Source organism: Olea europaea, chromosome 10 (genome assembly GCF_002742605.1).
Source record: "Olea europaea var. sylvestris chromosome 10, O_europaea_v1, whole genome shotgun sequence".
Lineage (NCBI taxonomy): Eukaryota > Viridiplantae > Streptophyta > Magnoliopsida > Lamiales > Oleaceae > Olea > Olea europaea.
Genome location: NC_036246.1, coordinates 39,802,869 through 39,821,767, shown reverse-complemented (window position 1 = coordinate 39,821,767; position 18,899 = coordinate 39,802,869). Strand labels below are relative to the sequence as shown.

The 18,899-nt window shown below is 37.5% G+C and overlaps 1 protein-coding gene across 1 annotated transcript; it reads left to right on the top strand.

Moving 5' to 3' along the window:
- Positions 1-3,004: 3,004 nt before the first annotated feature.
- On the top strand, positions 3,005-6,338 carry LOC111400646 (short-chain dehydrogenase TIC 32, chloroplastic-like). Its single transcript, XM_023028043.1, has 8 exons — positions 3,005-3,147; positions 3,743-3,974; positions 4,337-4,416; positions 4,531-4,684; positions 5,143-5,221; positions 5,383-5,470; positions 5,571-5,617; positions 6,153-6,338. The coding sequence occupies exons 1-8, from the start codon at positions 3,012-3,014 to the stop codon at positions 6,336-6,338; spliced, it is 1,002 nt and encodes a 333-aa protein (XP_022883811.1). The 5' UTR covers positions 3,005-3,011.
- The last annotated feature ends 12,561 nt before the right edge of the window (positions 6,339-18,899 follow it).

The following is an 18,899-nucleotide window of genomic DNA, read 5'->3' as shown; positions in this document are numbered from 1 at the left end:
CATATAGTTCTGCTGCTCGGAGGTGGAGGATTCCTGGTATCCAAGGACAGCTAAAATGAGACCTACTAGTCAAGATACTCGGATGTTGAGGAGCCGTTTAGGATGCAGTGCCATGATCTGGAGTCTCACTTCAACTATGGAAATTGTTATTGTTTCTACCTTCTACATTGAGATTTACGAAATCAAACTCATCTCCAACCATAGTAGTCTTCTTTCGTTTCTTGATCTTAAAAGTAAGACCAATCTTATCTACTTATTATCATCGGTTGGTACAAGTTGATAGATTCTCTTTTCTCTGTCTCCATGTGACGATACAGGGGGTGAAAAAAGGAAAGAGAGTGATGGGGCCTCTCTCGCTTTTAACATAATGGCCTCCAATGGAAGAGGCTTGTGTGGTGGTGGATCGCTCATTTTGCAATAGTAGTTGTAGGGATTAATAGTCACACTGATGGTTCAATGGGACGTGAAAACCAGCCAGCCAACTCCAAGTTAAACATCTGACTTTGCCAGCCACTCTCATAGAGATCCATTCCAATTTGGCAATGAGCTCTTACCAAGCCTCGATCTCCATCATGGTCATATTTAGCTTCTGTTTGATTAACATTCTTTTCAAATTCCTTTTTGTACAGAATTATTTTTAACAACACATTTATACAATAAAATATTTTACACTTTTTCTCTATTTTTTTTTGTCACACATTCTTCTAAAATATTATTCAAAACTCTTTTTTTTTCTCATCTCAAAGAATGGCCACCAAGCAGGTGCTTATTTAATTATTAGGACCGCCAGAACCTTTTGTTCTCCTCTTTCTTTTGTGATTTGAAGTTCCTATTTGTTGATCTTGACCTGGTCGAGAACTGAATGTGACAAAGGCTAGCGTGGTTTTACTTTCGTCCTTTTTTGTACGTAATTGAACCGATTGCTACCGGGCTTACCCATATAAGCCGTTTGAATTTGTAATGACAGCAGTCTTCCTTGACGATTTCTCCAAACAAAAATTGATTTGACTATTCTTTCGGCTGCCGGTTGCCCATTTTATATGGATGCAGAATCCGTCTCCTCCGCGGCAGCCGAATTTTGCAGATCCTTCGGCTGATGCTTCCCACAGAATCCGAAAGATTCTCTCCGGCTGCCGGCGCATTTATAATTTACTGCTCAAATGACTTCGAAAATGTTTGCGAAATAACCAGTGTTGTTACCTCTTAAATTATTTTTATAACAAAGCTTGAAAAATCATACAATGTTAATCCACTGTAAATAATCCACCATCTAACTTCAGTCTACTTAATTTTTATCAAGAGGTTTGATAGTAATAACGGAACTCTTATCACGTCGTTTAAATATCGAAACTATAATTAACATACAAGAATTGGAGCTATTCTCTTACCAAAGGTTAACTTTTTAAAGATGGAATGACAAGCTTGTTTCTAAGTTTCTTAACCCTTGTTTGATAGGGTAGGTGATGAAGTGCACAAGGGATTAGAGTTCATGGCAAAATTGGACTATCACAAGGTAAAAGTTGACAAAAAGGGGGCAAATGATTTCATGATGACTTTGGGTTTGCTCTTTTTGGCAAATCGTTAGTCTAATTTGATTGGAGTCGAGTCAAGGAATAAAACTCAGCGCCTTTGGCCCTGACGCAAGACCAATTTCGGGCAAAATCCATCATTTAGGCACTCGTTTAATCGTTTTGACTATTTATGGTAATTTTCATTTTTGCAATATCTCTTTCTATGAAATTCGGATTTAGATTCCGTTTGTTGGGGGATGATTCTGAAGATAAGTATTTTCCATCTTAGTAATTATCTTATATTTTCCATTTTTGGAAAAAAATATCTTTATTTTATTTTATTTTAGTTTCCGGATTCTCCTAGGTTTTTCTTATATTTTATCAGTTGTAAGCCGAGGCAGTAGTTCTTGAATTCAATAAAATCTTTCTTGAGAATTTTCTCAATTTGTGATTATTCATCTTCCCTATAATATCTTCGCTACGTCAGTAGGTCAAAATTGACAATTAATTTTAATCACTCATTTTATAGGACAAAACCTTTAAACCACACATTTAACTACTCTTATCAAAATCTTATAAGTTTTGTTTTAATCCCCACCAAACAGGTAGGGCACCTTGGACATGGCTTTTGGATTCATATGATTAATTTTATAAAAGTGTTTTTTCTAACTAGAAAAGCTTTTAGAGGAAGTTGGTCCAACGTGACTTCATCTAGAAATACTTTCAAAATATAAAACCCTTCTATGAATTAGTTTTCAAACAAGATTAAGGTAGTCTTTCTATAGGAAGCAAAAGTCATCCTGTGTTTATAAGTGCTTATAAATTATGGGTCTATATAATGAGTGGTAATAGTGTACAGTGAGTTGTAGGATCTATGAAATATAAGAACTAATCAATCTAATACAAAGAAAAGAGAAACACATTACTCTAAAATGCTGTATTTTGTCAGAATTGAGTTGAGGACTAGATTAGATGATGATATAAGATCTCGACATTAACGAAAATTGGTTGGTTCTCACTTCTCTCCAATAAAGTACAACAGAAGCCGTCGTCACATAGTAAATAATGTTACCTAGGGAGACAAATGAAATATATATGTGCGTGTGGACACTTCTCTCATAAAATAAGAACCCAAAAAAAAAAAAAAAAAAAAAAAAATAGCCGTCCTTACATACTAGTGGTCTTGTTTGTTTCCCATTTTTGTAAGAATGAAAAAGAAAAATATAGCCGTTATGGTCCTCACACTTGAAATAAAAATTTAAATTTGGTGGCTTAATGTGATGGATAACGATCAAATTTTTCATTTTAATGGAAAAAAATGTGGAACAAATAGATTTTCGTACAGCATTGTTAGATAGACGTATGCGTATATAAACACATTGCATGCATGCTTGGAAATGTGAATTTTAAGTGTCAAAAAATAAGTCTGACATGTCTATAATATATACATGCTTTTTTACCATTTTCACATGCCTTTTGTGCAGAATTCTGAGTCTGGTTATGATTATGAAGGCAACAGCGAAGTATTTGGCAGGAATTGAAGGGCCAAGTGGTTATGGTTCAAAATCAACAGCTGAACAAGTTACTCAAGATTGTTTATGTTCAATGCAATCTCATCTTACTGCAATAATCACCGGTATGTATTCTCTATTTCATCGTTAACCATCTTATTTAAAAGTTTTAGAGAGGGACATCGTGTGTAGTTAAAATTTTGTTTCCTCGTATGTTTAGTTCATGTTCGTGATTTGATACAAAAATGTCACATGCACAAATTTCAAAAATTGGTGGCGGATAAGTTAACAATCACATCTTAAAAGTTTAAGTTGTTAAAGAGGAATTCCATGTATTCATTTAAATCTGGTCTTTAACAGTGTACACATCAACTATGTATATGTAAAGTTCAGCCAGAGGAGAAACTTTAGAAGGTGCACAATGCGCACTCGCACACCTGCACTGAAGTCGTTGTTCAACACTTGGAAAGTTTTCTTCGTTTTAAAGAATATGGAGGAGATTCTCTAAGGTCCTGTTTGTCACCCATTTTTTTCAAAATGCATTTTTCTCTTTCTTCTTTTCAACTACATATTTTTTATTAAAATAATATTACACGTAAATCAAAAACTTTTTCTTATTTTTCAACCACACATTTCCTATCAATTTACTATTCAAAAATGCATTTTTACATAAAAATTCCTACCAAACACCCTCTAATTTTAACTGTTTTGTATAATAAGGTGCGACATCTGGTATCGGTGCTGAGACCGCAAGAGTGCTGGCGAAGAACGGTGTAAGAATAATTATTCCGGCGAGGGACTTGATTAAGGCAGCAGAAGTGAAGGAATCCATACAAAACGAGAGTCCGGCAGCAGAAATAATCTTATTGGAGATGGACTTGAGTTCATTTGCTTCAATCCAGAAATTTTGTTCTGATTTCTTATCATTAGGACTACCCCTTCATATCCTCATGTATATATTTTTCGCTCTATCTTTCGTATTCTTTTTTGTTCACCATTCTTGTTTTGTCGGGTGTAGAAGACTATGAGTGTCTAAAATTTAACGGTTTAATGAGATTTGGAGTGCATAAAGCAGACAAAGATTCTGAATTCAAGTATCACTTTTACCTACTCATGAAAATCAAGCACGTATCAGACCTTTGACGAAAAAATGAGCTAAACTTGGGAGAAGCATGTTGAATACCAAGTTTGTTTATAAATAAATGTGTCTCTTATGTGGTTCGACCATTCTAAAATTGGTTGTGATGGCATGAAACGTTTAGGTAGTGCACAATACTGATTACAGATATTGACTTTTCTTTTCTATGTATGCAGCAACAATGCTGGCAAATATTCACACAGATTGGAGTATTCTGAAGACAAAATTGAGATGACTTTCGCAACAAATTACTTAGGTATATTCTTCTATTTCCAGCTTGAATTTGTGATATGTATTATATCAAGTATTCAAAGAGGATATTAAGCATATAGAGCAAAAATTAAATATTATTCCATTTTTATTTTTTCAGGACATTTTCTGTTGACAGAAATGTTGCTGGGGAAAATGGTGGAGACAGCCGCAGAGAGTGGCATCCAAGGAAGAATAATAAATGTCTCTTCTGTAATACACAAATGGGTAAAAAAAGAAGACTTTTGTTTCAGCAAAATGCTCAACCCAAAGAGGTAACACATGTTTAAGGGTAAAATTTTCCGGGAAAATTATAATCAGCATATAATGATTTGAGTTCATTCTATTAATAAGATTAAACTTTTAAGATGAAATTTTAAACTCAATATGGAATTAGAGCCCAAAAAGCTTAAGCTAGCTATGGTTTCTAAAGGTCAAATAGACAATTAGATTTCAAGATTCGTGATCTCAAATGATCCATCTTCTTACAGGATCATCTCAAGGGTAAAATTGCTTATTGTTTAAATAACTAAATAATATATAAGAGCTCGACTACTCTTTAAACAATAAGCAATAAAATTGCTTATTGCTATACATTCCTCTATTTATAATGTCACTCACATGAATCATTTTTTTATAAATAATTTTGAGTTCGACTACACGAATCATTTTTCATCACTTCAATTGTTTCATTGCTAGATTGTTAACATATGTTCACAATGCATTCATGCAGTTATAATGCTACTCAGGCTTATGCTCAATCAAAACTAGCCAATATATTGCATGCCAAGGAATTGGCAAGAAAGCTCAAGGTAGAGTATACACAAATCGACTCATTTCTGATTAATACTTTTCGCTAGAGAGGCCAAACTGCCATATAGCTGAAAAGGGTTGGGAGATCCAAGCCCAGACGACCTGTCCCGAAAAACATTTTTTAGTCTCACCATATTGTTTCTTGGAATTAATCTTACAGGCAGGAAATGCAAATGTAACAGTCAATGCATTGCATCCAGGAATTGTCAATACTGGTATTATCAGGGATTACAAAGGCTTTATTTCAGGCATGCATCATTATTTATTTATTATTTATTTTTTTTGTTTTTCTGTCAATGAACTTAACAAAATTACTAATTAATCCATGAGCAATTTTGAAACTTGCAGATTCTATTTGTTTCATGATCTCTAAGTTGCTGAAATCAATATCACAGGTTCTCTACATTCTCCTGTTTCCATCTTTCAGCTGTAGATTCAAATAAAAATACGCGTTGAACTATCTCGTTAGATAAATCTGAATTATAAAACTAATATAATAAATGCGTTGAATCATGTCCCTTCATGTACAAGTTATATTTGTTCTTCATCAATAACCTGATGTCCACAATTTTTGTAAAATGAGTGATAATATGACTTTATATTATGTTAGCTTTAATACCATATGAAAGCAACTCATATAAAAATTTAAACCATTACAAATAGAACAAAAGTTCTGTTTAACCCTCATTTTTCTCCAAACTCATTTTCGACCGCACATTTGATAGGATCTACAACTTTTATCAACTTTTCAACCATACATTTCATCAATATTTATCAAAATCTACTAAAAATATGATTTTTTAGCTAAAACAAATAGGGGCTTAAATTATATCTTTAACCAAATACTTCGTCATCAATCTACTCAAAATATTTACCCTGCACTTTTTCGAATCTATCCTAATATATGTACATCCGTAATGTAATTTGTAGGGTGCAGCAACGACATGTTACGTCGCATTAAGCCCGCATATGGGTGTGGTGAGCGGCAACTACTTTGCAGATTGTAACGAGAGTCCGTGCTCAGTGCTAGCAAACAATGAAATTGAAGCACGCAAACTATGGGAGCAAACTCGCCACACTTTCACAAAGAGGCAATTACTTAAGCCACTAGGATAAATATTGAAATTGGATCTATTCCTAAGTAGTTTTAGACCTGTAAATAATAATAAATCAAAGGGAAATAAGAAAAATAGTCTATGATCTTAGGCATAATCCTATGCCTATGAGAAAAGAATATTTGTAACATTGGCTTATTTGATCCAGTAAACATGTGTTTCACTCTATATAAACTATATGCACAACAGTATCACATGTTTATAATTCAAATCTGTTTAAGAATTTGTTACCTCGCGATTGAATTGTAGATAGCTCTGTAGTTGAACCACTTATATTTTAACTTCTTATAGTATGGTTTTCAAGCCTTTCCAATTTTGATGCAATTTTATGGACAAATTTGTGATATTTCCATCTTAATATCTTTTGATCTTCGAGTTTGTAGTTGTTGGTGCTTCTGATTTTAAGCCACTATTGGCTCCGTTAATAGGTTGAAAACACTAAAAACGTCAAAAATATGTTTTGAAAAAATCTTCATTTTGATTATAACATTTCTGATTTGTAATGTCTTATTAAATTTTGAAAAAAATTGCAATAGAATACTACTACCAGAGTACCAGAAATTGTATGCTAAAAGCAGTATGCATTGATACAGAATTAGTGATGCAGGATAAGTGGGATGATTCCTGCAGAGAACTTAAACAGCAGAGTAGCACAAGAAGAACAAGAATTCCAACAAGAAGAAGAAGAAGAGAGGGGGGGGGGGGGGGGATGGGAGAAACTGGAGAGAAAGGGGGGAAGAAACCGGAGAAGAGACCATGGGGAAGAGAGGGGAGGGATGGAGGAAATTGCTGCAAGCCAAAACAACCTCCCTTCTAATTTTTCATCGTTCCCTTGAAATTACATTACCAAGTCTTATAAATAGAGAAACCAATAAACCTAAAAAGTAAGTGGGCTTGGGCCAAACCCAATAATACAAGCCCAATGAAATAAAACAATAGTAAATGATCCACCAGAAAATAAGCTAGCCCAAACAAGTAATGTCCTCGTCAATTAGGTTCCAGAAAACCTTCTGCTACATTTAAAAACAAAACAATATGCTCAGTGGAATACATCAGACTAATCTGATTTTTTGTTTTTGTGATGAAAAGTTAGGCCTCTCCAACTTTCTCACCATTGTGTAGTATTTAGTGGCCCAAGGACTTGCATGTAGAAGACTATTTTTATGTCAACTAGGTTATTTGTTATTCTGTTGTTCGCATTTCCTTCATTGTTCATATTAACATTCAAAACAGAGAAATCATGCTCTGATGGTTAGGACATTATTCCCCTGTTTGATGGCCATTATAAAGAGAAATTAGGGAAAATTTATGATGGTTAGGACATTAATCCCCTTTTCTATGGAATTCTGCAATCTTATGGCAAGAACATCTGTTTGAGAACGCTGAAATGAAATCTGACACAGAGGAAGACTTATTGGAAGATATGGAATTAAGTTTCCTTGGTTTTTCTGGTTCTCGTATCTGCACACCTGAAGATCTAGTTACATTTATAGACTGGCCTCAAACTTAGTTGAACTAAAACGGGATGACTGGATGAGCGTGGCATCTATACTCTTTTACAAGGATTAAAGAAGTTATTGCTTTTCAAGGAGAGGGATCAGATTCTTGAAAGTTTTTATCAGGTGCATCCTGCATGGAGATTATGCTACTGCAGCGAAAGGAACTTACTCAAGCTGCATTCTAACAAATACTTGAATTCTAGGTTCTCATGTTCCTGCAATTTAAAGAATGCTCAGTATGCTAGGCTCTCGACTGGATTAAGGAATCATGTTTGTTCCTGCAATCTCAAGTAAGAGAGCTGGTCAATTAATTTCTGGGTTGAGCTAACTTTCACGAGCAAGAAGCTAATAGAACAAGAATTCATGCTATTGGTTATAAAACTTTTTATCAACCAGAAAACCATCGGTTTCACTTCCCCAAAAAGATTAAGGGGAATGATTGTGAAATTTTCTTTATGTTAAGGCTACACTGAAGTCTTTTAAATTTGTATCCTGTGTATGAGCCGTTCCTTAATACGTGGGCTACCTAATTTTGTTTGGTACTTCGTTTGACCATCTGCAAGCACATTTCCGAAAACTAAATTTCAAAGACAAAGCTGCTGTTAATCTGCAGATTTTCTAGGATTGACTCGGACAAATTTTAGTTGGAACAGATATGAAAATGGTTCTATGATTGACTTGGACAAATTTTCTGATGTATTAAAAGAAAACATGAAAATGCTTAGTCATGTACACATTATTTAAGCACGTGCTTACGCATCCACACCAAAATTCTTTACGCGACTATGGTTTGTAAACCCTTCCAGTCGTGTTTTGTATGTTATACAGTATTAGACTATAAATTAAAATTTGTTGTTAGATGTTAGTTCTCTTAAACATGTTAGGTTTAATGCCTCGGGTTGAAATTTTGGAAGATCGCGTTTGGCTTGAATTTGGAAAGAAATCAAATTACATCCAAAATTTTTTCATTTTACGCGGTTTAACCTAATTCTAGTATATTTTCTTACCTTTTAGGACTCCATTAGGTTTATGGACATGGCCTATAAATTAAAGACTCTTTTGTCAGTTTTAGATGAAGCATTATTGCTGACCTGTATTATTCTCTTCATATTGTTGGTTTAATAAATTTCATTGTTCCTCTACTTAGTTTCTCTTTTTTCTACTTTACTTTAATCTTGTTTTCGTGTTGTGATCTTAAATATTTCATTATTGTCATTAAATCTCAATCTTGCATCGTCTTTGAGATCAACAAGTGGTATCAGAGCCAGGTTGTAGGTTCTTCGTGATTTGGTTGAGATTTTCAAGGAGGAATTCGTAGAAGTATGAAATTTCGCTACTGGATCACAATACAAGATTTTCGCTATGACAAGTAAAAGTGAAAACTGTGTTGACGTAGATGGATCTTGACGATGCTTTGCAGCGTTTTGAGAGGATGCCAGCAAATTTGTCAATGGAGGAGAAACAATGGAGGGATTGAAAGGCTCTAGCGCAGATTCATCGTCACTTATCCAACAATATTCTGCAGGATGTCTTGAAGGAGAAGACGGCGGCTGTTTTGTGGCTCAAGCTGGAGCAGTTGTGTATGACAGAGTCTAACGAGAAAACTGACTCCAAAGTAGAAGCTGTATTCCCATCGCATGGTGGAAGGAGGGTCACTGCAGTACCATCTTGTTGTATCCAAGGAGATTGTCGTAGATTTGCAAACGTTGGAGGTAAAATATGATAAAGAGGACCTGGCCTCGATCCTATTGTGTTCGCTACCCAATTCTTTTTCATCGTTTCGTGATACTATATTGTATAGTCGTGACACACTGACCATTGAGGAGGTATATGATGCCACGTTCTCAAAGGAGAAGATGAAACTGTTGGTTGGAGATTCCACATCTAAGGGTGGAGATGCTCTGGTTACTCATAGTAATCGACGGAGGGGTAGATTGAAGGTGAGATACAGTAATGTGTATTGTTATTACTTCAAGAGGAAATGACACATTAAGAAAGATTGCGACAAGTTGCAGGGTAAATATGATTTATATGCAAATCATGCGGGACAATCAGGTAACGAGACTAACATTGTTGAGAATTTTTTGGATGATGGAGATGTAATGTTGGTTGTATTTGATGGGGAATCCAAATCTGGGGAGTGGATTCTGCATGTTCATATCATATGTGTTCCAATAGGACTTTGTTTTAGACATATGAAATGGTGAAGCAAGGTAGAGTTGTCATGGGAAACAACCAATCTTGTCGGATTGCAGGAATTGGTCGGATCAGATTGAGGCTACAAGATGGGACAGTGATGACACTTGATCAGGTTTGCCATATTCCAGACTTAACAAAAAATCTCATATAATTGAGTACCCTGGATGCAAAGGGCATAAATTCTCTAGTGGAGGTGGAGTCTTGAAGGTTCGAAGGGGTGTCCGGGTTATACTGGAGGGATGGAAGAAGTCTCAATTGTACATCTTGCAGGGGAACGTAGAACTAGTTAAGAGAAATTTGGACAAGTTCAGTACCGTGGTGGAAGTTTAGTTTAGTACAGTACCTCTTGTGGCGAGCTCTGAGTTGGTTAAGAATACTGCTAGAGAGAGCGTTAGTGATTCTGCTTTGCCACCAATTTCAGCAGATATATTGTGCTCAGTTGCTAGGGTTGGACTCATGGAGCATAGGTACTGTGGTGTCAATAATGTCTGGAATGCTTTAGGGGACGTTGAAGGTGACAGTTCTAGCAAGGGGCCTTCTGATCCAGTATATGATATGGTTTCTGCTACAAGGTGTGCTTCGACCCTGTTTGATTAACAATAATTCCTTGGTAGAATTTTGGAAACCCGGGATTTGAGTTCGGGTGTCACTTGTGTACACCATGCAGAGGACGATGGTTTGGTGATGGAGATTTTGGTTACTGTGTTGAGGAGATTGGTCAATTCATTTCGAAGTAGATAGATTTGAAATTTTGGAGTTTCGTTCGTTACACCGAAATTTTGAGTCAAGTTGAAGATTGTTAGGCTTAATGCCTCAAAATTGGGTTGAAATCTTGGAAGATCACGTTTGACTTGAATTTGGAAAGAAATCAAATTACATCAAAAAAAATTTCCTTTTACGCGGTTTAACCTAATTCTAGTATATTTTCTTATATTTTAGAACTCCATTAAGTTTATGGACGTGGCCTAAACATTATTGTTGTCCTGTATTATTCACTTCATATTGTTGGTTTAACAAATTTCATTGTTCCTCTACTTAGTTTCTCTTTTTTCTACTTTACTTTAATCTTGTTTTCATATTGTGATCTTAAATATTTCATTATTGCCATTAAATCATAATTTTGCATCGCCTTTGGGATAAACAAAACATACACCACAACTGTATTGATATGCTTGTGTTGTAGAATCTTATCAATGTCATTAAAGCATATCCAATACACAATATTATGATGAATAGTATGATAACAAATTTTTCACGACATTTTTTAGTGCAGTTCAATCCAAAAAACCTAAGCAAGTACTTGGAGTTTTCGAATACTTCCTTTTGACATATTTGGTAAATTACGCTAGATAGTATAGAATACTGATTAAAACGAAAGAATTATAAGCCCCCATTTGGGCCTCATTCTCATTCTCATTATTTTTTACTCTTTTATTTTCAACCACATAATCTTCCATAAAATAATATTACACGCAAATTAAAAATAATTCATTTTTTTTCAATCACACATTTAAAAAAAAAAAAAAAAACTATTTCAACTCTTAAAATTTGGATAGAACGGGGGCGAACGGGGGCTAAATTTGTACGATATGTTGAACAATGTTTTTGAATACTATGTACTAAATATATCATGGAGGGACTTGGTCAAACCGCAAATACTTACAAACCTTCGTTATAGAAAATGGAGCTGCAGATTCGCGAGGCCTTGCAAGTGAGAGAAACAAATGATTCTATAAACCAGTGTCTAAACTTAATTATTATTTAATTAAGCGTTTATAGAATCCATGTTCTTGGTCAGACAAGTTTTGTATTTTTCAACTAATGAATTGTTGATAATTTTCTGAATCATAAACAAACAAATCTGCATTAGTGGCCTAACTGAGGTACACTGATTGTTTTTATTTGCTTCTCCCTGTCTGAAAGCTTTTTGTAGTAATTGATGCTACAATATTTTAATGTTAAAACTAAGTTTCCCACACACAAATCCTTTTGAAATTAACTTGTTTTTCTCAAACAATAATTTAGAATTTGGGACATTGTGGTCATTTCAGAGTGGTTAAGTTTATATGCATGGTTTGGCATGCGAGTGATACAAAAGTCTTATTTTCAACAAATTTAAGGTTGATTATGTTGATTTAATTAATTAATTTATTTTTGTCTCTATTGAGAAAAGAGGGTGAAACCAAGTGGAACTCATGAGGAAAAGTGATCTAATGAGTTGCGGTTAACTTAATTCAGATATTTTAGAGGAACTTCTTGTTACGCTCCTCACATAGCACCTTGGCGCATGTGCAACAGAAGACCATCCGAGGCGCGTGTGATGAACAGGCATATATCCGAAGCGATACGATCCGAGGCATCACTGTCCGAAGTGAATTGAATCGAGGCGGTACACAAATGAGAAGAGGAGAAGTGCTTCTCCGTTTTCACATGAATTTTTTGGTCAAATGTGTGTCCATATCTTTAAGAATGATGGATGTGACATCTCTATCAAGTGTCAACTCCTAATCAAAAGAATTAATTACCCGCCCATCTAGGAAGCGATTGATAGACGCCTATGATCGGACGCCTCGCATCGTCAGATGAGCCCACGTTTCACGGGGTGCCTTTCTTCTTGGCACAGAAAGGGACACCGAGCGGCAGTAGTCTGCTCCGCTAGATTACCTTCCGCCTTTTTTCGATCACGTCGGGACGAAAGAAAATTTGATTACAATTTTGTAGAAAGCTTACAATAGAGAATTTGAATACATTGAAAGTAAATTGAACATTGATTGAAGAAAATTGAACATTACAATTGATGAAAGCAGAAAATTATAATTGCTGGTGCAGGGGGCGGATACCAGTGAGTTTGAAAGATTTTTGAATGACTAATACCTCCTATAATAGCATTCTGAACAAAAACCCAAGTGACGGGAGTAGACGTTAAAAAGACGAGGAATCATACTAAACGTTTACCAATATCAGAGCTATTTTACAACTGAAATAACTATTACAATGAAAAGAAAATTACAACTCAAACTTGAAGTAATATTTACAATGTGCGGTCGAAGTTGGGCAAACTGCGTCTGCGATAGTGTCAAGGGGTTAAGTAAAGCTGCGGTCCTTGACATTCTCCCCCATTTGTTTTGGCGACGTCCTCGGTGCCATCAATGCATGATACGCTTCAATTAATGATTTGAAGGCCCCGAGATCTTTTCCTCTTTCCCAAGTATTCTCCTCGCTGCTGCATCCCATCCATTTGATCAAGTACCCCTGATGATCTTTTCTAGACGCTCGAGTGATTCGATGGTCAAGAATAGCTTCAGTAACCTTCTTTCCAGCTTTCTTCAGTTCAAATACAGGTCGCTTTGGCTCATTTCTAGATGCGTCCTCCTTATCCGGAAAGTATGGCTTCAACACACTAACATGAAAGACCTTGTGGATTTTACACCATGAAGGGAGTTCAACTCTGTATGTAACTCTTCCAATCCTCTTCACAATGGGTAATGGTCCAATGTATTTTGGTGACAATCTTGAGTCCTTCCCTCTTGTTGGTTTGTAAACATTTCTGTCGGGCAGCTTAACCATTACCAGATCTCCAACATTGAATTCAATAAAACGGCGCTTTAGATCTGCAGCCTTTTTATACCTTTTTGAGCTTTTTCAAGATAACTCCGAGCAATTTCCATATTTCGTTTCCACTCTTGAGAAAAGCTCTTTGCTTGAGGGGACTTGGTACTTTGTTCGATATCCACTGTATGAGGGAGTAGCGGTTGCTGGCCAGTAACAATCTCAAAAGGACTCTTATTGGTGGAAGAGCTCTTTTGGGCATTGAAGCAAATTTGGGCCGCATCCAAAAGTTTTACCCAGTTTTTCTGCGAAGTAGAGATAAAGTGCCGAAGATATTCTTCTAGCATAGAATTGAAGCGCTCCGTCAGTCAGTCAGATTGTGGGTGAAAACTAGAACTCATGCTCAAAGTTGAACCAAGAAGTTTGAACAACTCAGTCCAAAATATGCCAGTGAAACGAGGATCTCGATCACCGACGATGTCCTTAGGCAGCCCTCAGTATTTGACAATATGTTTGAAGAAGAGTTGAGTTGTCTCTTCCGCAGATACATACTTAGGCGCTGCAATGAAAGTTGCATATTTTGATAGACGGTCCACCACGACAATGATAGTACCAAAATCCTCAACTTTTGGCAACCCAATAATGTAGTCCATCGATGCACTTTCGAATGGCCCGGTTGGAATGGAAAGGGGCTCCAGCAAGCCCCTTTTTTTCTTATGATCTGCCTTATCTTGCTGACAAATAAGACAAGTTTTTACATATGTTGCAATGTCGTCCTGCATTTGAGGCCAGTAGTATGCACGTTGTAGTAGTGCACAAGTGCGTTCCTCTCTGAGATGCCCCGTCCAAATTGTGTCATGGCATTCCGTAATTAGTGATTTCCTCAGATCTCCGCCCTTAGGAATATATAGGCAGTCTCCCTTTGTCTTCACTAGTTTTCCATCTAGCCAGAACTGTCGAGTTTTACCCTGCTTGATAAGGTCGACCAAATATTGGGTAGTCGGGTCCTTCTCCACAAGTGCCCGAATTTGGTCTCCAGTGTTCGTGGAGACTGCGCTCCCTGAAAGAGCAGCTACAGAGTAGATGGTAGCTAAATCGGCCGGTCGACTAAGAGCATCAGCAACATGATTACTAGAGCCGGGATGATACTCTAACATAAAATTGAACTCTGAAAGGAATTCCTGCCAACGAGCCTGTTTGCTCGATAGTTTTGGTTGGGACATAAAGTGACTAACTGCAGTGTTATCTGTATTCACAATAAATGGAGACCCAAGTAGATAGTGACGCCATCCTCTGAGACAATGGACTACTGCTAACAGTTCCTTTTCATGTGCCGAGTAACGACGTTCTGTCTGGTTTAACTTCTGGCTCTCATATGCTACCGGATGTCCTTCTTGCATGAGGACTCCACCAAGGGCAAAATCTGAAGCATCTGTATGAACTTCAAATGGTTTAGCCATATCCGATAAGGCTAAAACCGGGTTCGTCCACATGGACTTCTTCAAACTTTCAAAAGCAGCTTGGCATTGGGATGACCAATCCCAATCCTTATCCTTATTCTTCTTTGTCAATTCAGTAAGTGGCAGTGAAATTTTTGAGTAGCCCTTCACAAATCTTCGATAGTAATTGCATAACCCAAGAAATGAACGTATATCATGTACGATTTTTGGTGGTTGCCAATCTTTGATGGCTGTAACCTTCTTCGAATCCATGCGAATTTTACCTTGTTCAATGATGTGACCCAAGAAACTGATAGATGTCTGAGCAAATGAGCATTTAGATGGCTTAGCATAAAGTTCATTCTCCCGTAGCCGATTAAAAACTTGCCTCACATGCTGGACATGTTCCTCCAATGTCTCGCTGTAGATTACTATGTCATCCCAGTACACCACGACAAAATCATCTAAGAACCCAGGAAATACCTGATTCATCATAGTACAAAATGTTGCTGGAGCATTTGTCAAACCAAAAGGCATCACCTTAAATTCAAAGGTTCCATATCTGGTTACCACCGTAGTCTTTGCTTCATCTCCCTCCTTAATACGAACTTGCCAGTATCTGGACCTAAGATCAATTTTTGTGTAATACTTCGCCCGACTCAGTCGATCGAAGCAATCTGCAACCAGTGGGATAGGATAGCTATTCTTTACAGTAATCTTGTTCAAAGCTCGATAGTCATAGCATATTCTAAGAGAACCATCAGTCTTTTTCTGAAACAATACAGGAGCTCCGTATGGCGACTTCGCAGGCACAATGATTTCACTCTCCAACATTTCCCACAACTGCTTCCTAAGATCTTCAAGCTCAGGCTGAGACATACGGTATGGTGCCCTGGCGGGAGCTTTAGCGCCTGGAATAAGTTCGATCTCATGATCAATCGTCCTTCTTGGTGGTAATTTCTTTGGTAATTCTTCCAGCATGATGTCCTCAAATTCCCGAATAAGCCTTTTAACGGGTTTTGGAATAGGACCATTCGTCTCTTCGACTTCCTCTAATTGAAGAGTGCACAAAAAAAAGGGTTCATTTCTCTTGAAACCTTTACTAAATTGCATGGCTAAGATACTCTTCTCGCCCATCCTCCTAACCTGTGTAGGGATGACACACGGCTTATTACCCATCATCATTAACGAATCGGAATATGGCAACACCGTTGTCTTAGTATCCCGAAGAAATTCCAATTCTAGAATAAGTTTGAAATCATCCATCTGAACTGCAGATAAATTTGTCCTTCCCTCGAAAGGACCTGCTTTGATCAACACCGATTTCGCCACTCCAGCTATTGGTTGAGCAGCGGAGTTGATTGCTTTGACTTTTCCACTACCCTTTTCTAGAACAAGTCCTAGTCGCTCTACTTCGGTACATGCAAGGTAGTTGTGGGTAGCACCAGTATCCACCATAGCCCTGATTGGCTTCCCATTGATTTTTATATCAATGAACATTAAGCCTTTGGCCCTACAAATACGAGCCTTCGCTTCTTCCATCTTTGCCTCTTTCAATGGGACATCATCCTTTTCAGCAACCCGATGCGATAGTGTATTGCACCGATGTGAAAATGCCCCAACTACTTTCTCATCCTCTTCAGAGTCAGTCTCACTATGACAATTAGCCTGCGGGGCCTCTTGTTTTGAACTTGGCCCGCTACTTGCTAACTGACAATATGCATTTATCATCCGCTTCTGAGGATACTCCGACAACCGATGAGGTCCTTCACATAAAAAACACTTCAATTTGGGAGTGGCATCAGTTCGGCCCTCCGTTGCTTTTCCTTTGTTCCAGTTGTTATTATTACTGCCGTTAAAATTTCCCTGACGGCTGTTATGATAGTTTCCCTGAAAGCCACGGGTGTTTTGATAGGCTCCTTCTCTGTTCTGAGAGTAACGCTCTCCCCCATTTGGGTTCGAACTGGGTCTGTAAGATCTGTTACCACCTCCAATTACTTGATTACTCCCTGAAGGTCGATCTTTTCTAGATTCTGTTTGGTAGTCGCTCAAGCATTCAGCGGCTCCCATGGCCGCGCTTAAATCAGTAACCTTCTGTCTTTGAAGTTCCGCGCGTGTCCACGGTTTCAACCCTTCCTTAAAGGTGAAGAGCTTATCCTTTTCTGACATATATCGAATATTCAGCATATGCCCTGAGAAGGATTTCACATACTCTCTGATAGAGCTTGTGTGCTTCAGGTCTCGAAGAGCCCGTCGAGCCTGATACTCGACATTTTTCGGGAAAAACTGCGATCTGATCGCTTCCTTAAGTAGATCCCAAGAATCAATTCGAATCCTGTGGGCCTGAATGTCCGCATATATGGTCCGCCACCATAGTTTTGCATCTCCACCCAGATACATGGTAGCTGTGGTTACCTTTCTAGCTTCATCTTCGATCGAAGCTGCTAGAAAGTACTATTCCATATCAAACAAGAAGTTTTCGACTTCTTTTGCATCACATGCCCCTCCATAGGTACACGGTTCATGAATTCTGAGTCTAGGAGCATACTCGGGTACGGGAGCTTGCCCGTTACCTACCGCACGTTGGAGTACTCGCAATTGAGCTCTCAAAGCTTCCATTTCATCCTGCAGATCAGGAATGATTGCAGCAGCTTCCGTCATTGCTGCACAAGCTCTTTGGCTTTCATCCAATTGGATGTGTAATCTACGAATCTCAGATTCGACCATCTCGACTTTTTCCTCGAGACCTTCCATAGCATAGCACAACCTAGTAGTTGTCTCATCAAGCGCATCCACGCGCTGTTTTGTAGTACCCTTCTTTTGAGGCTCTACCACTTCAGTGGTGTGTGATGTAATTGGATCCATATCTTTCTTATCGAGGGTCGTGAGCCACAGCTCTGATACCAACTTTCACGGGGTGCCTTTCTTCTTGGCACAGAAAGGGACATTGTGCGGCAGTAGTCTGCTCCGCTAGACTACCTTCCGCCTTTTCTCGATCACGTCGGGACGAAAGAAAATTTGATTACAATTTTATAGAAAGCATACAATAGAGAATTTGAATACATTGAAAGTAAATTGAACATTGATTGATGAAAACTGAACATTACAATTGATGAAAGCAGAAAATTACAATTGCTGGTGTAGGGGGCGGACACCAGTGAGTTTGAAAGATTTTTGAATGACTAATACCCCTATAATAGCATTCTGAACAAAAATCCAAGTGACGGGAGTAGACGTTTAAAAGACGAGAAATCATACTAAATGTTTACTAATATCAGAGCTATTTTACAACTGATATAACTATTACAATGAAACGAAAATTACAACTCAAATTTGAAGTAATATTTACAATGTGCGGTCGAAGTTGGGCAAACTGCGGCTGCGATAGTGTCAAGGGGCTAAGTAAAGCTGCGGTCCTTGACACCACGTGTTTTGCATCTAACAGTGCCTCTTCCAACCCTCTTCCTATAAATACCAAAGAACTTTTCTACAATAAGGTAAGGTTATTCCACTCAAAACAAGTATATATTTTCCTTCCCTTTAAATATATATAGAGATCCCGGCAAAATTGTCGCCACCAGAAGATACACCATCAATTGACTTGATCGTCTGAGTATATATGACCACTATCACCTTTGCTCGGAACGGTCATATATGTCTGACCATTTGTAATTGTGTGTAGGGAGGAACACGTGGAGTAACTCCGATTGACCATATGGAAGGACCAATTTGCGAGGTCGACCCTTCTCAATGTCAAATATATTTTGGAAAGCTCACTCTTTTTGGTTCATTACTATGTCCACTGAAGCTCCAACAATATAAGACCGTTGATGTTCATACCAAAATAAAATTGATAGCTAAGAAAATAAAGACAAC

What these genes read in the sequence shown, in the direction of transcription:
- LOC111400646 (XM_023028043.1), top strand. Translation starts at nt 3,012, where the DNA reads ATGATTATGAAGGCAACAGCGAAGTATTTGGCAGGAATTGAAGGGCCA. An exon ending in TCTTACTGCAATAATCACCG is followed by an intron (nt 3,148 to 3,742) that starts GTATGTATTCTC and finishes TTGTATAATAAG; the next exon opens with GTGCGACATCTGGTATCGGT. An exon ending in AATTGGCAAGAAAGCTCAAG is followed by an intron (nt 5,222 to 5,382) that starts GTAGAGTATACA and finishes TTAATCTTACAG; the next exon opens with GCAGGAAATGCAAATGTAAC.